The sequence below is a fragment of the Alosa pseudoharengus genome, unplaced genomic scaffold (assembly GCF_046254945.1).
Source record: "Alosa pseudoharengus isolate Yale_2024_CS ecotype anadromous, Long Island Sound unplaced genomic scaffold, YU_APseudo_1.1 YU_APseudo_1.1_scf_11, whole genome shotgun sequence".
In the NCBI taxonomy this organism is placed as follows: domain Eukaryota; kingdom Metazoa; phylum Chordata; class Actinopteri; order Clupeiformes; family Clupeidae; genus Alosa; species Alosa pseudoharengus.
The window spans coordinates 35,862,925-35,881,988 of record NW_027468576.1 but is presented as its reverse complement, the minus strand read 5'-3'; the positions used below and the strand labels follow the sequence as shown (position 1 = coordinate 35,881,988).

Below are 19,064 nucleotides of genomic sequence, written 5' to 3'. Positions count from 1 at the left end.
ATCACTGCTGTTCTGTTCCATCACTGCTGTTCTGTGGCATCACTGTTATGTTGCCCATGCATGCACTGCTGGTCTACTGTGTATCCACATCCTCTCTACTGTAATGCTATTACAATATGCAGCTTCACTGATCCCTCACTAATATACTGCAGCTTCATAGATACATTCAACTGCAGCTTCACAGATACATTCACTAATATACTGCAGCTTCACAGATACATTCACTACTGCAGCTTCACTGATCCCTCACTAATATATTGCAGTTTCACAGATACATTCACTAATATACTGCAGCTTCACCGATACACCCACTAATACACTGCAGCTTCACAGATACACTAATACACTGCAGCTTCACAGATAGACTCACTAATACACTGCAACTTCACAGATAAACTCACTAACATGAGTTTTCTCAGAGCCATTGAGAATAAATAATGGTGTTCCACAGGGCTCAATTTTGGGACCACTGTTGTTTAAATTGTATATTAATGACATCTGTGCTTCAATAGAAAATTGTAAAGTGCATTCTATGCAGATTACACAATCCTTAATGCCTATGCACCATCTGTAGAGCAAGCCGTGTCATATCGTCAATGTGCATTTGATTGTATGCAGAAATCCTTGAAAGATCTTAAACTGGTTCTAAATGAAGCAAAAACAAAATATATGATCTTTTCTAGATCGAGAAAGTGCATGTGACCTTGATGCCTATAACATTTGTTCCCTAAATGGGGCACAAATTGAGCAAGTTTCTCAATACAAATATCTGGGCATTTGGCTAGATAACAAACTATCATTTAGAACACATGTGCTTGATCTCACAAAAAAGGTAAAAATTAAATTAGGTGCACTTTACAGGATTAGGTCTTGCTTCTCTTTAGAAATCAGAATGACCATTATTCAAGCAACTATACGTAATGTCAGTCCTAGACTATGGTGACATTGTGTATATGCATGCAGCCCCTTCCACTCTAAAATCACTTGATGCAGTTTACCACAGTTCACTACGTTTTATAACTGGAGATGGGTTTAAAACTCATCACTGTAAATTATACCAAAATGTAGGATGGTCTTCCCTCTATGATAGGAGGGAAAGGCACTGCCTCCTTTTTGTTTATAAGGCATTACAGGGAAAGTTACCTTTATACCTAACTTCTCTTCTGAACATAAAATCCATCTGCCACAATACACGCTCACAGGGTTTTATATCTCTTCAAACTCCTTAATTAAATTAAATCTGAATTTGGTAAATTAGCTTTTACATTTTTTGCATCTAATAAATGGAACAAATTGCAAGAGTTATTGAAATTAGATAGGTTTGTGTCACTAGACCAATTCAAGGGTATGATTGATGATATGGCTGTTGCACAATGTTCTTGCTTTTACTGATATTTTAGACCTTTTATATCATTATTATTATTTATACATTCCAATAATAATTCAGTGGAAATGCATGGATTCAGTTGCTTCCAGTAGCAGCAACTGGAATCCATGCATTTTCACGGAATTATTTTTGGAATCTGATCCCTTATCATACTTGTTCGTTCTTACTAGTCGCTCGACTTATCGTGACTAAATTCAAGATGGCGTCGAACGGTAAAATTCCTTAATTTTAAGGTACTGTCTGTATAAATCGTCTTGTAAATAAACTACCAGTGCTTTTTCAAAGTTCTCTATGTCTCGTTTTAAATGTCAAGGCCCTCGAAAGTCTACCAATGAAGTATGGAGCTACTTTGAGCCTCGTAAATGGTGTGAAACAGTGATTTATTTGCATGGCTAGGCCGATGCCCGAGGCACCACAACGAAACACTGTGTTGGTAGCATTGGCTAACTAGCGCCAGATTTCTGAGTGCAGGGGACAAGCCGAGGTGAGCTATGATACATACATTCACACTCGGTATCATGTTTCAACACACTTTAGGTCAAAATCACACCGGAATTATCCTTTAACATAATGATTGATGGCAGAGTTGCAATGGTTTGGCTTGAATTCCCTGCTACTTGAAAACAAATAAGATGGATGTTGCTGTTGGCGAACAGTGTGACACAAGTTAAGCTTTTATTAAGTTGGCAAAAGTTTGAACTAGCCAACTAGCTCCACTGGTGGTAAACGCATGGGACTCATAGCTGTCCTATTGCATGCAGAGGGAATTTGAAAGACCACTGATTATCCTGCCCCTCGGACTGAATACTGCAAACATTTTAATGTGGGTCTGGCTCGTCAGGCTAATAATTATCAACACTTTCACCGATTTAAACCAAACTTGGTATGTGGTCTTAGAGTACACCTTGAGGACACACAATAAATTTGGTGACCTTTGAATCCAGTCCAGTCCAGTCCAATCCAATCAAGTCCAATCCATTCCAATCTAACACAACACAGTCAAGTCCAGTCCAGTCCAATCCCAACTTCTGCTTAACTGCTTATCTGCTTGGCCCCCTCATTGCTGCTTGCAGATATATTTATTATTATTTTTATTTGATTTTTGTTATTATTATTATTATTATTATTATTTGCCTTTTGTATCTTTTATTGTTCTTGTTTTGTTGTTTTGATTATTGTTGTTGTTTTGTAACTCAGGGCATTGCTGTAAAAGAGCTTGATGCTCAGTCAATTTCTCCCTGAATAAAAAACGGTTGATGATGATGATGATGAACATATTGCAGCTTCACCGATACACTCACTAATACACTGCAGCTTCACAGATACACGAGTCACTACACTGACTGCTCATCCTCCCCATAGGCATCACGTTTGTCACGTTTGTCTCTCTGTGTCATTCTCTTGCCCTGCATGCATGTCCACTGTTCACCTGAGTACTTATTCATGGTATGTATCAGTATATGGAGGTGGTACAAACACTAAGTAGTACAACGTGATTCATAGTGCAACGTGATTCATAGTGCAACATGATTCATAGTGCAAGGGTAATAATCACTGTATATGATCTGTAAAATATACTAAAGTAAACATGTAGACAGCAATAGATTGTGAAGCTCAGAGAGGGAACAAGAGAGGGAACGAGATTGTGAAGAGGGTGTCATACTTTTGTAGTGTCCTGACTTTCTCTATGTGCACAGACCAGCTTTCTCTTTTATATATAGAGACCAGCTTTCTCTTTGTAGAGACCAGCTTTCTCTTTTATATATAAAGACCAGCTTTCTCTTTGTGGAGACCAGCTTTCTGTTCTATATAGAGACCAGTTTTCTGTTTTATATATAGAGACCAGCTTTCTCTTTTATATATAGAGACCAGCTTTCTCTTTGTAGAGACCAGCTTTCTCTTTTATATATAAAGACCAGCTTTCTCTTTGTGGAGACCAGCTTTCTCTTTTATATATAGAGACCAGTTTTCTGTTTTATATATAGAGACCAGCTTTCTCTTTTATATATAGAGACCAGCTTTCTCTTTTATATATAGAGACCAGCTTTTTCTTTTATATATAGAGACCAGCTTTCTCTTTGTAGAGACCAGCTTTCTTTTTTATGTGTAGAGACCAGCTTTCTCTTTGTAGAGACCAGCTTTCTCTTTTATATATAGATACCAGCTTTCTCTTCTATATGTAGAGACCAGCTTTCTCTTTGTAGAGACCAGCTTTCTCTTTTATATCTTTTATATATAGAGACCAGCTTTCTCCTTGTATAGACCAGCTTTATCTTTTATATATAGAGACCAGCTTTCTCTTTGTAGAGACCAGCTTTCTTTTTGTAGAGACCAGCTTTCTCTTTTATATATAAAGACCAGCTTTCTGTTTTATATATAGAGACCAGCTTTCTCTTTTATATATAGAGACCAGCTTTCTCTTTCACGTGTAGAGAACAGCTTTCTCTTTTATATGTAGAGACCAGCTTTCTCTTTTATGTGTAGAGACCAGCCAAAAAACCCACCAGCAAGCAACAACCACCACCTGCTAACTTCAGCTATAGCTAAGATGATGGCTTCTTTATCATGGAGTAAGAAAAATCATGTCAATTAAAGTTAGCATACCACTGACATCCTCAGCCAAAGCAACGTGTTTCAAACCCTAGCTTGGTATGACCCCTAGCTCGAGGCCCTAACTTGGTATGACCCCTAGCTCAAGCCCTAGCTCAGTACACTCTCACGGATGGGGGGGGGGGGGGCAGTGGTGATCAGTCACTGCGTGTTGGTGCTGGTCTCCAGCTACCACACTCTTCCACACACACCACACTACAAAAACGACCCTCCGAATATAAGACAAATGATTTCATATCTAAGGATACTTTTCCTCAAAACAAGCAAATTTGGCTGCCAGTGCGTTAAGTCATTTGTTTTATAATAAGACAGGCTTCCTATTACAACCCAAATTCCGAAAAAGTTGGGACGCTTTGTAAAATGTAAATTGAAAAAAGAATGCTATTTACAAATCATGTCAACCCTATATTAAATTGAGAATAGTTCAAAGACAACATATCAACTGTTGGACAGGGGGCAACAAAAGGCTGGAAAAGTGGCGTAATGATAAAGACAACAAAAGCAGGAACATTTCACAACTAATTAGGGGAACTGGAACCATGAATGGAGTTGAAAAAGAGCAACCCAGAGAAACTGAGTGCCTCAGAAGTAAAGATGTGGAGGTATTCATTACTCTGTGTAAACCTGTGTGGGCAAATGATGAAACAATATAAGAATAATGTTTCTTATCATGAAATTGAGAAGGATGTGAGGATTTCATTATCTACAGGACATAATATCATTACAATTATTCAGAGAATCCAAAGAAACCTTTAAAACAAGGGACAGGTCTTCAGATGCCACTGCATTAAAACCAGACCTTTTTCTGTAAAACAAATCATTTTATGGGCTCATGAAAACTTCTGATAACCATTGTCTATACGGACAGTTTAATGCCCCATTCACCAAAGCTAGAAAGTTCCCCTTGTAGAAATGTTGGCATCTTATCTGAGCCTGAGCTTGTGTAAAATGGACTGAGGTAAAGTGGAAAAGGGTCCTGACTATTCAACTATTAAATGTATCCAACTTGATATAGTGCTCAGTTCAAAACCCAGCCTCCATGATGGTGTGGAGGTGCATTAGTGTCTATGGCATGGGCGTTTTGCACATCTGGCAAGGCACCAGGCAAGCGTGGGGGATGTGGGTGTTATAACGTACACACTTTTGCTGGAACACGATTCTATCCCCCACACTTTTTGTCAGATTAAAATGAAAGTAAAATATGGAAATAAACGCTCCCGTAAAGAGTTGGAACCGTATCTACCGCAAACACAGAGACACAAATGACAGTTTTTGTCACAATGTAGAAATGCAGGGAGTCAAAGTGAAAGCGGGGGTGCGCGCACCAAGGCACTTGTTGTTTCTGCAGAAAGACCTTTGGCTACTGTTCTCAGAGCATTATGCTTTCTCTGTCTATGATCTGCAGCTTTTCTCAAACTATGGGCCTCCTCAACAATTAACCTACTGGTCCACGTAGCCACGAAATTAAGTTATGCCCGGTGCTTCACACGTCTGATCATTTGCAGCGAGATTGAATGTATGGAACCGCGGAATGGAAAAAAAAATAAACTAGGCTAAAAGTTTCCCGAATCAGAAATAGGCCTACTTTTTTTAATTTGGTGTCATCAAGACATAGCCCAGTCAGCACACATACGTCTTACAGCTTAATTACATCGTGTTCCATTTAGAACGTCTTATTTGATCTGATCAAACGTCGGCGGCATTTCACTGTCAATGTGTGTCGTAGTGCTACATCTACTGGAGATCTTAATGTCTTAAATACGATTGCTTTCCATTTAAAACATCTTATTTTGATCTTACAAACGGCGGCGTCAAGACACATTTGAGTTCTACATCTGAGAACTAAGATTTCCAGCATGTAGAACTCAAATAGAACGCTTATGAGCGCTCATGCAATGTGTGCGTCCCTGCAGCAAGTGAAACTGGAGGTAAGGTGGACTAGAAGTAACAATAGTTTAAACTACGTAGCCTAGCTTCCTGTAACCATCAATGAAAAAAGCATAGAAACTGCAAATCATAATCTTTAAATTTACATTAATGAAGCTGGCTATATGCAACGCTATTTATTTATATTCCCTTTGCATATGTTAGGGTAGACTTCAAACGTTTTTGAATTTGAGCTTACAGTTCTGTCACTATTCTGTGTCCGTGATACCTCGAAATTAGGCTGCTGTCTGTTAGGCAATTTATTGTAGCCTGCTAACCCATATACACAAAACATAATTTCTGAAATGATTTCTAGATTTATAACATGAGATATGTCTCCATGTAGGGTAGTGTCAAATAGTGAAGTGATAGCAGGTAGATCATGTAGGCCTACATGTCACATGAGCCACACATATGAGGGGCGCTGCTTCTTCTGTCCCCCCAAACTGCATTAAAATGGTGTGTTTAGCAATCAGAATTTCAAAAAAATTTCGGGGGAGAAACTCCCGGACACCAATATAGTCCGCACCCCTCTCAGAAAATACTTACAACGTCCCTGTAGGGAGTTATTTATAATTTGGCCAGGTTGTTTCATTTTCTTATCCCACAACCCCCACACTTTTAAAAAGCTTGATACGCCTCTGCAAGGCACAATCAATTCTGAATGTTGTAGGCCTACACAGGTTTTGAGCAACATATACTGTCATCCAGACAATGTCTTTTCAGGTAAGACCTTGAATGGTTCAGGAAAACAGTGCCAAAACGAATTCTGCACACATTTAAACAGTATTTCTGAATAGATGAAGAGTCCAGGTGCTGCAGTTCAGACCTATCTATTTGGGTGCATCGTGGAATGAAAAACATGACTAAAAAGTCCCCAGACTGTCGAGCAGCTGAAATCCTATATCGGGCAGGAATGGGACCACATTTCTTTCTCAAAACTCTAGCAGCTGGTCTCCGCAGCTCCTAAACACTTACAGAAGGAGGTGAGGGGAGGTGAAGCAACACAGTGGTGAGGAGGTGAGGTGAGGTGAGGAGGTGAAGCAACACAGTGGTGAGGAGGTGAGGTGAGGAGGTGAGGTGAAGCAGCACAGTGGTGAGGAGGTGAGGTGAGGTGAGGAGGTGAAGCAACACAGTGGTGAGGAGGTGAGGTGAGGAGGTGAGGTGAAGCAGCACAGTGGTGAGGAGGTGAGGTGAGGTGAGGTGAGGAGGTGAAGCAACACAGTGGTGAGGAGGTGAGGTGAGGTGAGGAGTTGAAGCAACACAGTGGTGAGGAGGTGAGGTGAGGAGGTGAGGTGAGGTGAGGAGGTGAAGCAACACAGTGGTGAGGAGGTGAGGTGAGGAGGTGAGGTGAAGCAACACAGTGGTAAAAATGCCCCTGTCCCAACTTTTTTGACACATGTTGCTGGAATTATGTTGTTTTTTGGAGAAAAAAAACATTTCTCTCCTTCAACAGTTGATATGTTCTCTTTGAAATATTCTCATTTAAATATAGAGTTTCAATATGATTTGTAAATCATTCTTTTTTCATTCACATTTTACAAAGCGTCCCAACTGTTTCGGAATTCCGGTTGTAATTTAAGTCAAAAAGATCTTACAGAGAAAGCGCTAGGTAAGTCTGTAATACCAACTTGGATCTTAAATGAATAACACTTGGTTAGATACACAGTTTTTTCAGTGCAGGATGCTCGCTCTGCAGCTGTGGAAATCTGCACTGCGTTTTTCACCTCTATAGCACTAAACATCCTTGATACGGACTGTGCCGGAAAGCCTCGGCACTCCTCCACCAGACAGAACCATGTTTGTCAGCCTTGCTGTTTTGCACTCTGCATTTTAATTATTCTATGTTGTCTTTTATGTCTGTTAATTATTCTATTTTAAACATTTGTAAACTATTGCCGTTTTATGCTTTTATGCGCTATTACTCTTTGCTTTTGTTTACGTAAAGCACATTGACTTGCCCATGTGTATGAGGCGTGCTTTATAAATAAACTTGCCTTGCCTTGCTGTTGGCAGGAGCCAATATCACTTTGATATTTTCTTCTCCTCTTCCTCTCCTAGGCTCTCATGGCAGGGCCATCTCTATGACAACACAATAGCACAACAACGATGCTTAAATAAGAGCAGTTTTTAGTGCTCCTGGCCCAATCCAATCAATTCAAAACTTGCACTATCAAAACTGGCTGCAGGAAACTGCAACAGAGTGGTATGCTGGTCACCACTAAACAAGAGTGTAGTTTCAAAACACAGCAAAGTCTTTTTCCCTATCAACCATGTCTGGTTCTAACATTTTCAATAGATACATTGTTAAAAACTGTATTCTTTATTGCTGTATAGCATCAAAATAAGTAACCTCTCATTTAACTGTGTGTGTGTGTGTGTGTGTGAGTGTGTATGTGTGTGTGTGTGTGTGTGTGTGTGTGTGTGTGTGTGTGTGTGTGTGTGTGTGAGAGAGAGAGAGAGAGAGAAAGGAAGAAAGAGAGAGTGAAAATCCCACATACCTAATATATAACCTCGCCTCTTGCACACAATTTGGCACAAGTCTGCAAGTTATTTATAACCTAGATGACGGCTTTGTAACTTTTTGAATTTGACCCACCCAAACAAGCGCTCTGGTAAGCTCACCCAAACCAGCCTGACCTGCTTCAGAATAAAAAACAAAAAAAATCTAACTGACTTGTCCTTATCAAAGCCTAATTCATATTCTAAAGAATGTGACATTTGGGTCATAATTGTAATATAACATCAACACGAACCGCGTGTGTCATTTTACTGGCTTCGAGGTGCGTTGGGCCCGTGCCAAAGGCCTCATCTAGATGTGGGCTGGCGTGAGCGTTTTCAATCCAAAATGGTTAACTTTATTCTGCTTTTGAGTCTGCCACACCATTTGGGTTTATTTCATTCAACCCATCAACATTTCCTGATCAATACTGGAACTAATTTCAAAGTCAAAAAAGTCATAAATGCAAACAGTATTTAATAACTATGTTAAATTGCGTGGGTGAATTATAGTCATAGTTCAGACATATGGGAGAGACCTGTGGACACATTTACATGTATTCATTTAGCAGACGCTTATATCCAAAGCCACTTATATTTAATTTTGTTATTTATATTACAAGGGCCACTGTCCCCGGAGCAACTCGGGATTAAGTTCCTTGCTTAAGGGTGGAAGCCAGGAATTGAACCCACAACTCCTTCACCACTACGCTACCACACAATGAGAACACAATTAGAACTGAACTTCACAAGAATTCCACAAGAATCAACCTGTTTGAAATGCCAGAGATTGGGGTTGAGATTAATCAGATTTTACTTTAAATGCATTGACGATTATACAAGAATCCGTTTGACTCAACTTGAATGAAAGATTCCATCAAGCCTGTATCATTTTATTTTCCAGCTCTGTCTTTCAGGTTTCAATTTGCTTTCTCCTACTCAACACCCCTAAGTGATTTGAAATATGGCAATGAGATCATGTATGAAAATAAAAATAAGATGAATCAACTCAATCAATTTTAATCAGTTTATTGTTTGTAGTGCAGTATGACCATAGTCTCAATACACTTTACAAATGTAACAAAAATAAGACAAAACATAAAACTAACAAGTAAAAAATGTAATAATTAAATGAGTGCATGAATAGAAATAAACAATGAAAAATAAAACAAACTGTAAGAATGAACTGTGGGATCTCTGAGCAGTAGGATTAGAATTCCTAGGGTTGGAATTCCATGGCTGCGTCTCGGAAAACACGCCAGTCTAAAGGGTTCCATGCACATCCCCTTGTAGGAAGGCTGGGGCTTCAGCACAGGAGATCACCATCCAGTCGCTGATGTCTGAAGAATGGAAAAATAATGCTGCTCACACACCTTTCCCGTTCAAGCATGTGTGTGTGTGAGTGTGTGTTTGTGTGTGTGTGGGGGGGGGGGGGCATGTGTGTTTCTGTAGTGTATTTTGGGTTGCACTGCAGGTCACTACATGCTCAACCATGCTAAGCCCCTATAGGAAGCAACCTATCTCTCTCTTACACACACACAAACACAGACCCATTTATCTTACACACTTAGCTTTCCGAGGCCTACGCACATACACACAGTACTGATGCTATCAGCTGTTCCAGAGGCCTGGACAGTCTGCACTCATGGCCTCTGTAGTCATCTCATTCTGGTGTCTTTGCTCAAAGGGAACACAGTTTCCCTTCATTAGTCCATATGAATATACATTTAAGTCATCTAGGACTGTGTGTGTGTGTGTGTGTGTGTGTGTGTGTGTGTGTGTGTGTGTGTGTGTGTGTGTGTGTGTGGTGTGCATGTGTGTGTGCGTGTGTATATGCATGCATGTGTGGAGTGTGTGGTAGTGGTGTGTGTGTATGATGTCCATTATGAGTCTGCTCTCAGTTCATCACCGTCCTGTTGTGCCTGTTGTGTTAGAATCTGATAACATAAAACAATTCGTGTAAACCACAAGTTAATAAGTCTATCTTCCGCGAACTCTAATAGACTACACATAACATATTCACAGATTTCGCAGGTAGACTCAATCCGAATCTAAGCGCCATTCCGGGTTTTTGTGCAGCAGCAGCACGGGCGGTAGTCTACCCTTAATCGGCATTGCAGTTGTCAAATCACCGATCGCAAAGCGTCAAGTTTGCGTTCGCTCCATTTCACCGGCCAATCAGGAAAGACTTCTATAAAACCGAAATAAGTGCAGAGTAGCAGTTCCCAGGCCAGTTTCTGCTTCGCGCGTAACGACCAAGATTGCGAAAGAGGGTGGGTAATACTGATCTCAAAACAGCTATTCGTCCACAAGGAAACTGGAGCGCTGTTCACCGACACGACGACACACGGCATTGTGTTTGTCCATATTGGTGAGGTAAGAAGAGTTGTTTCTTGGACTATTTGTACATTAAACTGACATTCGAGGAATTCTATTTACGATTATATACTTTAATCAGATATTCTGGATGACCTGACATATCTCTTGGCCATTAATTTCTTGCTGATGAGATATTCTATCTTTGGTCACGTATGACGTCCATCTTTGTTGTGGCGTTAGTTGATCGGGTCGCTGGATTCGTTGATTGTCTTATTTCATTGCATTCTGAATAAACTACAAACAGTTGACACACTGTTAGATACGTTTCAACTCTCTAGTCGAATTTGAGTCGAATATACCTGACAATCAGAGGTGTGGAAGTGTCTCGCAAGCAGCTTGTTTTCCAGAGGAGGAGGGGGAGAGGAAAACAGGCGCAAACGCGAGACCCAAGAGAGGGGAGGGGTAGATATCTGTCACTCTATTGTTGATGAACCTTCAAATTTTGAATACCGTTTATGCCGCATTGTAACAATCTATAGGCTACCATCTTATGAATCGTATGGGCAAAGTGGAAACACTCTTTACTGGAGCAGAAAGAGTCCCCCCCCCCCTTTAATGGCATGAAAGTCGCTGTGAATGTGTGCAGCGGACATCTCCTTGTTACGAATTGCCAGACCAAAGTCAACCAACTTCAAACTTGGCATCACACATCTGACCAATCAGTGATAAGATCATTGTAATAACACAGGTTAATACGAATCCATATGTCAAGTTCATTTTTACTGTTAAAATACTATACTGGGTTCTGTTTTCATGTCTGCTTACATTTACGCTAAGTGTTTTTATTTAGTTGACCAAAATATTTGTAGCCTAATACAGCAGACTTTATTTTGTTGGTCAAACAGAAACCGTTTCAGTGGCTGACGCTGCGACATACATAGCACTCTAAAATAGATCTTATGAGTTTACTAAATCCAGTTGTTTGATGTAGGATAGTTAGGTCTCTCTCTCTCTCTCTCTCTCTCTACGTGTGTGTGTGTGTGTGCGTGCGTGCGTGCGTGTGTATGTGTGTGTGTGTGTGTATGTGTGTGTGAGAGAGAGAGAGAGAGAGAGAGAGAGCGAGTTTGTGTGTGTGTGTATGTGAGAGAGAGAGGGAGACTGCGAGAGCCCGCGCGCGCATCACTGCGTGCTTGCGCGCGTGGGAGATAGAAAAGAGAAGAGGGAGGTCGAGAAAGAGAGAGGCAGAAAGGGAAACAGAGAGCGAGAGAGAGCAGGAGGAGGGAGGGAGGGGGTGCCATTAATTCGGCACAGCGAGGCAGGCTCGAGATGCCTCGGAACGCGCAGCTACTCGTCACACAAATGACTCAAAGATCGGGCTGGAGGCGGGGCCTCTGTGCTGTAGAAATGCTGTCCATTGTTCCATCCTGCCCAATCAGAAAAACAGATTTGTTGTATTGTTGGCCAATCATATCACATTGGCCGTGTTAGGTCTCCGCCCTCTTTCTATATTAAATGGCTTCGCCGCCGCTTGAATTTGCCACTGGCGCTGCGAATCTCTTTCTTTTTCTTCTCGCCTTTTAAGTGGAACTGTTCTGTTCTGGATATTTTTTTTCGTGTTATCGCATAACAGTTGAAACCTTAAAAGAAAAATGGCAGACACTGAAGTTGACACCAGTTCAGAGATTTCTGCAAAGGTAGGCTATATGTGATGGAGACCCATTTAAACAGATTGCTGAAAATATTTCACGTTAGACTGGCGAGTTACCTACTCCGGGAATAAACATTCTGGCTTTGGAAGTAGTGTTTAGGCACTGGACTGATAGAGGGACAAGTCCATCAGTAAGAATTCATTTCCTCCTTCAAACTGAATACGACTGACGCTCTTTTGGCGCACTGTGGATGGAGTACTTGAAATATGAAATCGCTCAAAAGTTATTCCCGACCCAACAGCTTTTCGCATCTGAAGTCTTTATTGTCCGAAATGGAAACAGTCTGCGCGGGTTCTTTGTTTGTACAAGCTCGTCGGTTCCTCTTTGAGCAGCGATTTGTAGCTGTAGACTAATCAGCACAACACCATGTAGTCACAGTTTAGTTTAGAGTGATGCTGAAGAATTACTTGTGTATTTCCGTCATTATTCATTGAGCCAGTGAGCTGATTCAGTGAGCGCAGCAGTTTTCCAATATCTCCAGTAGCGGTGCACCAGCGGTCCAAACTACAAGTTTTAAATGAGTAAATTGTCGGTTCCAAAACAGTTTTCATTTCTTGCGGACAGCATGGGATTTGTTTGAACATAAAGAGTTGCTAGTTGTTTCGTCCTGTGTCCTCGTAACTGTCTGTAGGTTATTGTGCGAGCGAGGCGCGAGGTGACCGCTGTTTATGTGGACAGGCATCGCAGCCGACATTCATGCTTCACGCCTCGAGCCCTCACAGGTTCTAACGGCACCCGGGTTCTCAGACTGAAAGCGAACAGCAACTTCTCGGTCAATTGCCTGAGCTATTTGCATTGTGAACTTCGATCGCATCTGTAAATGATACGCAACACGGATCGGGGTCCCGTCTTCTGTCTCTAGCGCGTATCGGACTCGGTTGCAATTCTGCAGAGTGGGAGGCGGCAGGACTCGTGCCGGAGACACGAAGTATCTCGGTGCTCTGGATTTAAAATTACGCGTGGGTCCCCGCGGTTATAGTTGAAGATTGCAGGAGCTTTTGCTCTGGGAAATCACGCATTTTCGTTTCGTGTGGACTGTTCAGGCTGCATTAAGCAGACTGAGGAAGTGGTTGGTGTTCTGCAGACTGAAGTTATGGTCGCGGGTACGGGGAACTGACCGGAGCTGTATATGAGCGCGAGCGGAAAGTTGGATGTTGTGCCGAACCGTTTTCTGGTGTAGCCAACACCAGTGCCCCGAGTTAACCTCTGCCCCCATTCCACTCGTATGAGAAAGCGCCGCTCTCACCAAGAACAGCGTTTCGACCCGTCTGGGGCCGTCCGCTTTCTATTCATCCGGTTTCATCTCGGGGCTCAGTGGAACACCTGGCTCGTCTCCTCTGTCAGTCGTCTGCGCGTGGAACCTCATCTAGCTCTCCTCTATGGCCCAAGAGATGCCGCTGAAAGCTAAGGGGCAGTGTAATCAAAGGTTGGACATGCCAAACGGTTTCTCGTAGCCTAACGAATAAAACGGAGTCTGCTGTAATTTCACTTTTGCAATCCGCCAACCGCCAACAATCTTTGTTGCCAGACCGTACCCACGGAAAACAGGGCTCGAGAGCGCTGATGATGGTGTAAGGAGGCGTTGGCGTGAGGTAGCCGGTAACCGGCTTAAAAGCTAAGGATTACCTAAACTAATTAATCTAAGCGATTTGCCACATCGGAAGCCATCCGAATGAAATATGGGCTAAGAAATATTACCTTTTTTATAGGAAATAATAACTCCAGGTTTATTAATTACGAATTAGATACTGAAATGTGAATTAATTTAGTGCAGGCCAAATGTTAATTTAGTTTCTGTGAGACAGACTAAAACCATACTAAAAGTAATTAAAATCAACTTTACTGATTACCTCCAGCAGATTTTAATGCTGGCAAATGAATCCAATGCATTGCCCTCCAGCCGCTATTGTCTCCCCTCGCTCGAGTTCATGTAGGCAGCCTCATTCTGACGGCACGTTTGTACGCTCTTATTGGCTGCTTTAGTATAAGCTGTTGATGTAGCATTGGAGTTGTAGTTTTTTAGCGGGTGTGTCTTGCCCTGGAAACGGCGATGTTCTTTATTTACTGAACTACACTGCTCATTCCGCTCAATGCCATCAGCGTATCAGATTACAACACTCCAGTAAGTCATTTAAAAGATGGCGGGGGATGGGAAAGACCAAGAGCCAATTGAGTTCAGTGGACCAAAGTGTCTCGTTTCAAATGTTAAAACGCAAGCATGCTGTTCAAAGTTTATGATGGAGCAAGAGTGGGTCCATTGGTTCCTTTCAGTTGATTGCATGCTGTCGCATGTGTGAGATGGAATTTGTTTTCTCTCATTTCAGGACCTGAAGGAGAAGAAACAGGTTGAAGAGGCTGAGAATGGGAAGGACAAGCCTGCCAACGGAAACGCTGTACGTGATGAGTTTCAAATGTTCATACAAAGCTGTTAAAACCTGTGTAGTTTATTTTCATCTCCCTTGAACATGGCTATTTCTTCCTTCCACAGGTGGATGAGGAGAATGGGGACGCTGAAAATGAAGTAGACGATGAAGAGGATGATGTGGGGGAGGACGAGGATGAGGAAGATGACGGCGAGGGTAGGCTGGACTGCTGGATGGTTTTGGGTCAAATTAAAATGATTAGGCCTCAGGGACAGCTCTTGTGCTAGAGCTCCCTCTGGCTGCCACATGAGCACACTGCACCTGTGTGACCTTCCCTTCCCTCCCTCCCTCTGCTAGGTGATGAGGACGACGAGGATGATGAAGTCGAGGGGGCAACAGGAAAGCGGGCGGCTGAGGACGATGATGATGATGAGGTAATAGCCTGTCATAGTTACCCTTTAATCTGGAAGTTTAGATGAGTTGATGTGGGGATTTCTAAGGGGACATTTCGTAACTGTGTGTGTGTGTCTGCAGGATGATGTGGGAACTAAGAAACAGAAGACTGATGCTTAGGAGCCGCCTGGCTGCAGCCCCCTCCCCTCAGGACCGCGCAGGGGTCAACGCAAGGTCGTCTATTAGAGTTCACCGTCCACTCAGACTCACCCACCAGACGCAGACTTTTTAGAACCAACCAAGACTTCAAAGCTCTACCTTCTTACAAAATACTTTAAAAGGAGAATTCGTTTGTATTTTTATTTACATTTTATATTTTTGTACATATTGTTAGGAGGTCAGCCATTTTTGACCGTGATCTCTGGTGACCAAACGGTGCTTTGAAGTTGAAGCTTCTCTATGAAATAGACTTTACTTGTGGTTTGACCATGTCATGTTATCTCAACAGAAACTTGTACAAAATCAAAAAAGGTCAATTCAAAGCATTCCAGTAACGTTGTGTGTGTACTTTAGTTTGTACCATAAGCAGTTGGTTTGTATGGGATGGCCAGGCCGGAGAAAAGACGTTTCTTTTCTTTATTGTCTGTTAAAATTGCTGTCTATTGTGGCCTGTTTGATGTATGTGTGAAGTTTGTTGTACGACAATAAACCGGAATTTTATTTTGTGAGTTCTTAATATTTTCCCTAGTTTGTTTTTATCTTTGGACATCTTGTAGGCAGAAGTTGAAGTGACCCCTGACTCATTGTAGCTGGAGAGAGTGCCCCTCTCAGTTGGACTGTTAAACAGTTTATAGGCCTGCTAAAAAAAAATATGTACATCAATGTAAATGACTCTCTGCCTTAAGACTTCACGACCTGGTAAATTTTATTGCATTTAATAAATTTACCCAAATGAACCGTGCTAATTATATCACCTTTAATAAACAGACCTGAGAGAATGGATTCCTTTCAGAATGTTTGTGTCCACAGAGCTGTAGCTTTGCCTTACACACAGACATTTCTGTACATTCATGACAACTTTCCGCCTTAAACTGGGAACAGGCCTGAGTAGACTAAACCTACAGATCGAGTCTGGTCCAATTAGGAGTTAGTTATGCATACAGACATAATGATTGAGCTGTTGACTGTTTAATGCCATAATTGGAACCATGGTGACCATACAACGGACCGGTCAAGATAACATCAAACATGTTTGATTGAATCTGGATACCGTCAACACAAAGGATTAAAAATCTGTCACTCACATAGCAATTCCTGCCGCGACTACCCTTGACTCCCTCAGATTTCCCATGATTGTCACGGACATTCCATCCTTTCAAAATTGGGCTTAAAATTGGGAGGTCTGTTTCCAGCTTTAGGGGTTATTGCAACAGGACCGATGACTGGGTGCGAAGACCAAAAGGTCAATTATTATAACACATTTCTACACCAGTATTTCAAGTGGCTTTGCTGTCCCCCTCCTTGAATCACACACTAACACATGCACACACACTCACTAACTCACAAAAACTCTCTCTCAGAAACACACACTTCTCTCTATCACTCATTCACTCACTAAACTCACTCATTCACACAAATGGTCTCTCTTTCTCTGTGTCACTATGTAACTTTCTCTCTCTCTCTCTCTCTCTCTCTCTCTCTCTCTCTCACACACACACACACACATGCCACCCCTCCCAAAGGGTCACACCCTTACTTACTCATGCACACACACACACACACACTTTAACTGTTATCTCTGCTAATGCCTCTGTGTGTGTGTGGGTGGGTGTGTATGTGTGTGTGTGTAAGCAAATGACAGAGCTTGAGTTGTAGTAACAGTGTAAGCACGCCTAAGCCTGTATGTATTTAAGCAAATCGGTGAAGTGAAACCGATTGTTTAAGTGTCTGTGAATGTGTGTCTGTCCATGTGCTTATTCTCTCTCTCTCTCTCTCTCTCTCTCTGTCTGTCTGTAAATAGATGTAACTCTAACTATATAGATATACATAGATGTAACTCTAACTGTTTATATATATATATACACAGTATATAATGTATATTAAAATATAGCCCAATTTCATATGCCAAAAGGCCAATTTTTTTGTAATTTAAAGGCCATCAATTTATTTACTTCCAGGGCTGTAGCCAAGACCACCTTTGTCGAGTCCAAGACCAGGACTAGTCGAGACCAAGTCAAGACCAAGTCCGAAAAGGTTCGAGTCCGAGTCAAGACCGAGCCCAGGACAGAAAAAAAGTCTTATGCATCAAGACAATCATTTTGGATTATTATTTGTTGATCTAAAAGCAAAAACAGTGTGACAACACCCAGGATTTGTAAGTATAGCCATTCCCCTTTCCCTCCAATATTATATAAACATAAAGACACCTGGACTCGGTTGAGACCAAAAGCCATATTTGGCAAGACCAGTGGCAGAGACCGAGGCAAGACGGATACGAGTACTACAGCCCTGTTTACTTCACCAATAGGTGCAGTGTTTTAGGTTTGTTTACTTCACCAATAGGTGCAGTGTTTTGGGTTTGTTTACTTCACCAATAGGTGAAGTGTTTTGGGTTTGTTTGTGTGCTTGTCTGTCTGTAAGAAAGATCAGTAGCCTACTAGCCAGATCTTCAGGAAAACATATCCCAATCAGAAGTGTGTGTGTTTGTGTGTGTGTGTGTGTGTGTGTGTGTTTGTGTATGTGGAGCTTATCCCAATCAGAAGCTGGACTCCCCTGGGTTAGCTTCACTACAGCACATTTAGTGCGTTCATGCAAATGGGAAAAACGTTTAGAAATCATCGTTCACGTCAACTCATGTGGGAAAAGGTGGGAAACTGGGGGAAGGTTTTGCTAACAGAGTTGCCCAGTTGTGGGCTCGTCGGCACTTTTGTCGTCATGTTGTAGTTCATCTGTAGTCCGTGTGGACTGTGGTCCAACAATTTTAATTTGAACTTGGGAATTTGCCGTTTTTGTCATTAGAAAGCTGCATATCCTTGTTTCTCAAGAGTCTTACACCTTACTTTTAAGTAAATACAGTTGTTTATTTAAGATTAATGAGCGTACGTTTTAACCTTTGTTGTGGCGTCCATGTTTTTCATTCTTCCGACGGCAAAGCACATGAACGCTGGCAGTTGGAAAAACAGCGTAATCATGGGGGCGCTCCCTAATATTCCCAGATGGCCTGAACGCACCATCTCACTACTTTCACCAATGATGCGATACGGCACTTTCACCAATGATGCGATACGGCACTTTCACCAATAGAGCTCTGAAGTTCGCCTACAAAAAAGAACCCAAACTGCCATCTTTGCCCTTATAAGGAGATCCATGTGTTAATTGAAGCTAACTACCTATGGCAAGTTGCATTGCAAGTTCGCTCTGGGGTAGCAAAATCTTTGCCGTCTTAACGTACTTCAGACTTCTTCGTCCCCGCGAGAGTTTAACAGGTGCGATAATTCAAAATTCCCATGTTATTTTCCCATAGGAAAAATCGCAAGATACCGGATCTCAAAGATGGCAGCTTTTTTTGTAGGTGAACTTCAGAGGTTTATGATTCGATATGGCACTTTCACTACTTTCACCAGTGTGGCCCTGGCAGAGGTCTCCCCTTCTTGTCTGGTTTGCCTCTGCAATGTAACTGAAATTGTAATTGAACTCATTTTGTAAGTCACCTTGAATAAAAACGTTTGCTAAATGACTAAATGTAAATGTATTTTAGAGTGTTTAAAGTGTGTCATGCAGTCTAAGCAGGCTGACACAACTAGAACAAGTATTGTATCAGATGGTGTTGCATTTTTACTTTTTAATTTGCACAAGTGC

At 41.7% G+C, this 19,064-nt stretch overlaps 1 protein-coding gene across 1 annotated transcript; it reads left to right on the top strand.

The window, feature by feature from the left end:
• Window positions 1-12,271: 12,271 nt before the first annotated feature.
• ptmaa (prothymosin alpha a) lies at window positions 12,272-15,942 on the top strand. The gene is made up of 5 exons (XM_076279075.1): window positions 12,272-12,435; window positions 14,775-14,843; window positions 14,939-15,029; window positions 15,171-15,247; window positions 15,348-15,942. Exons 1-5 carry the CDS (start codon window positions 12,391-12,393, stop codon window positions 15,384-15,386), a joined length of 321 nt encoding a protein of 106 aa, XP_076135190.1. The 5' UTR covers window positions 12,272-12,390; the 3' UTR covers window positions 15,387-15,942.
• The last annotated feature ends 3,122 nt before the right edge of the window (window positions 15,943-19,064 follow it).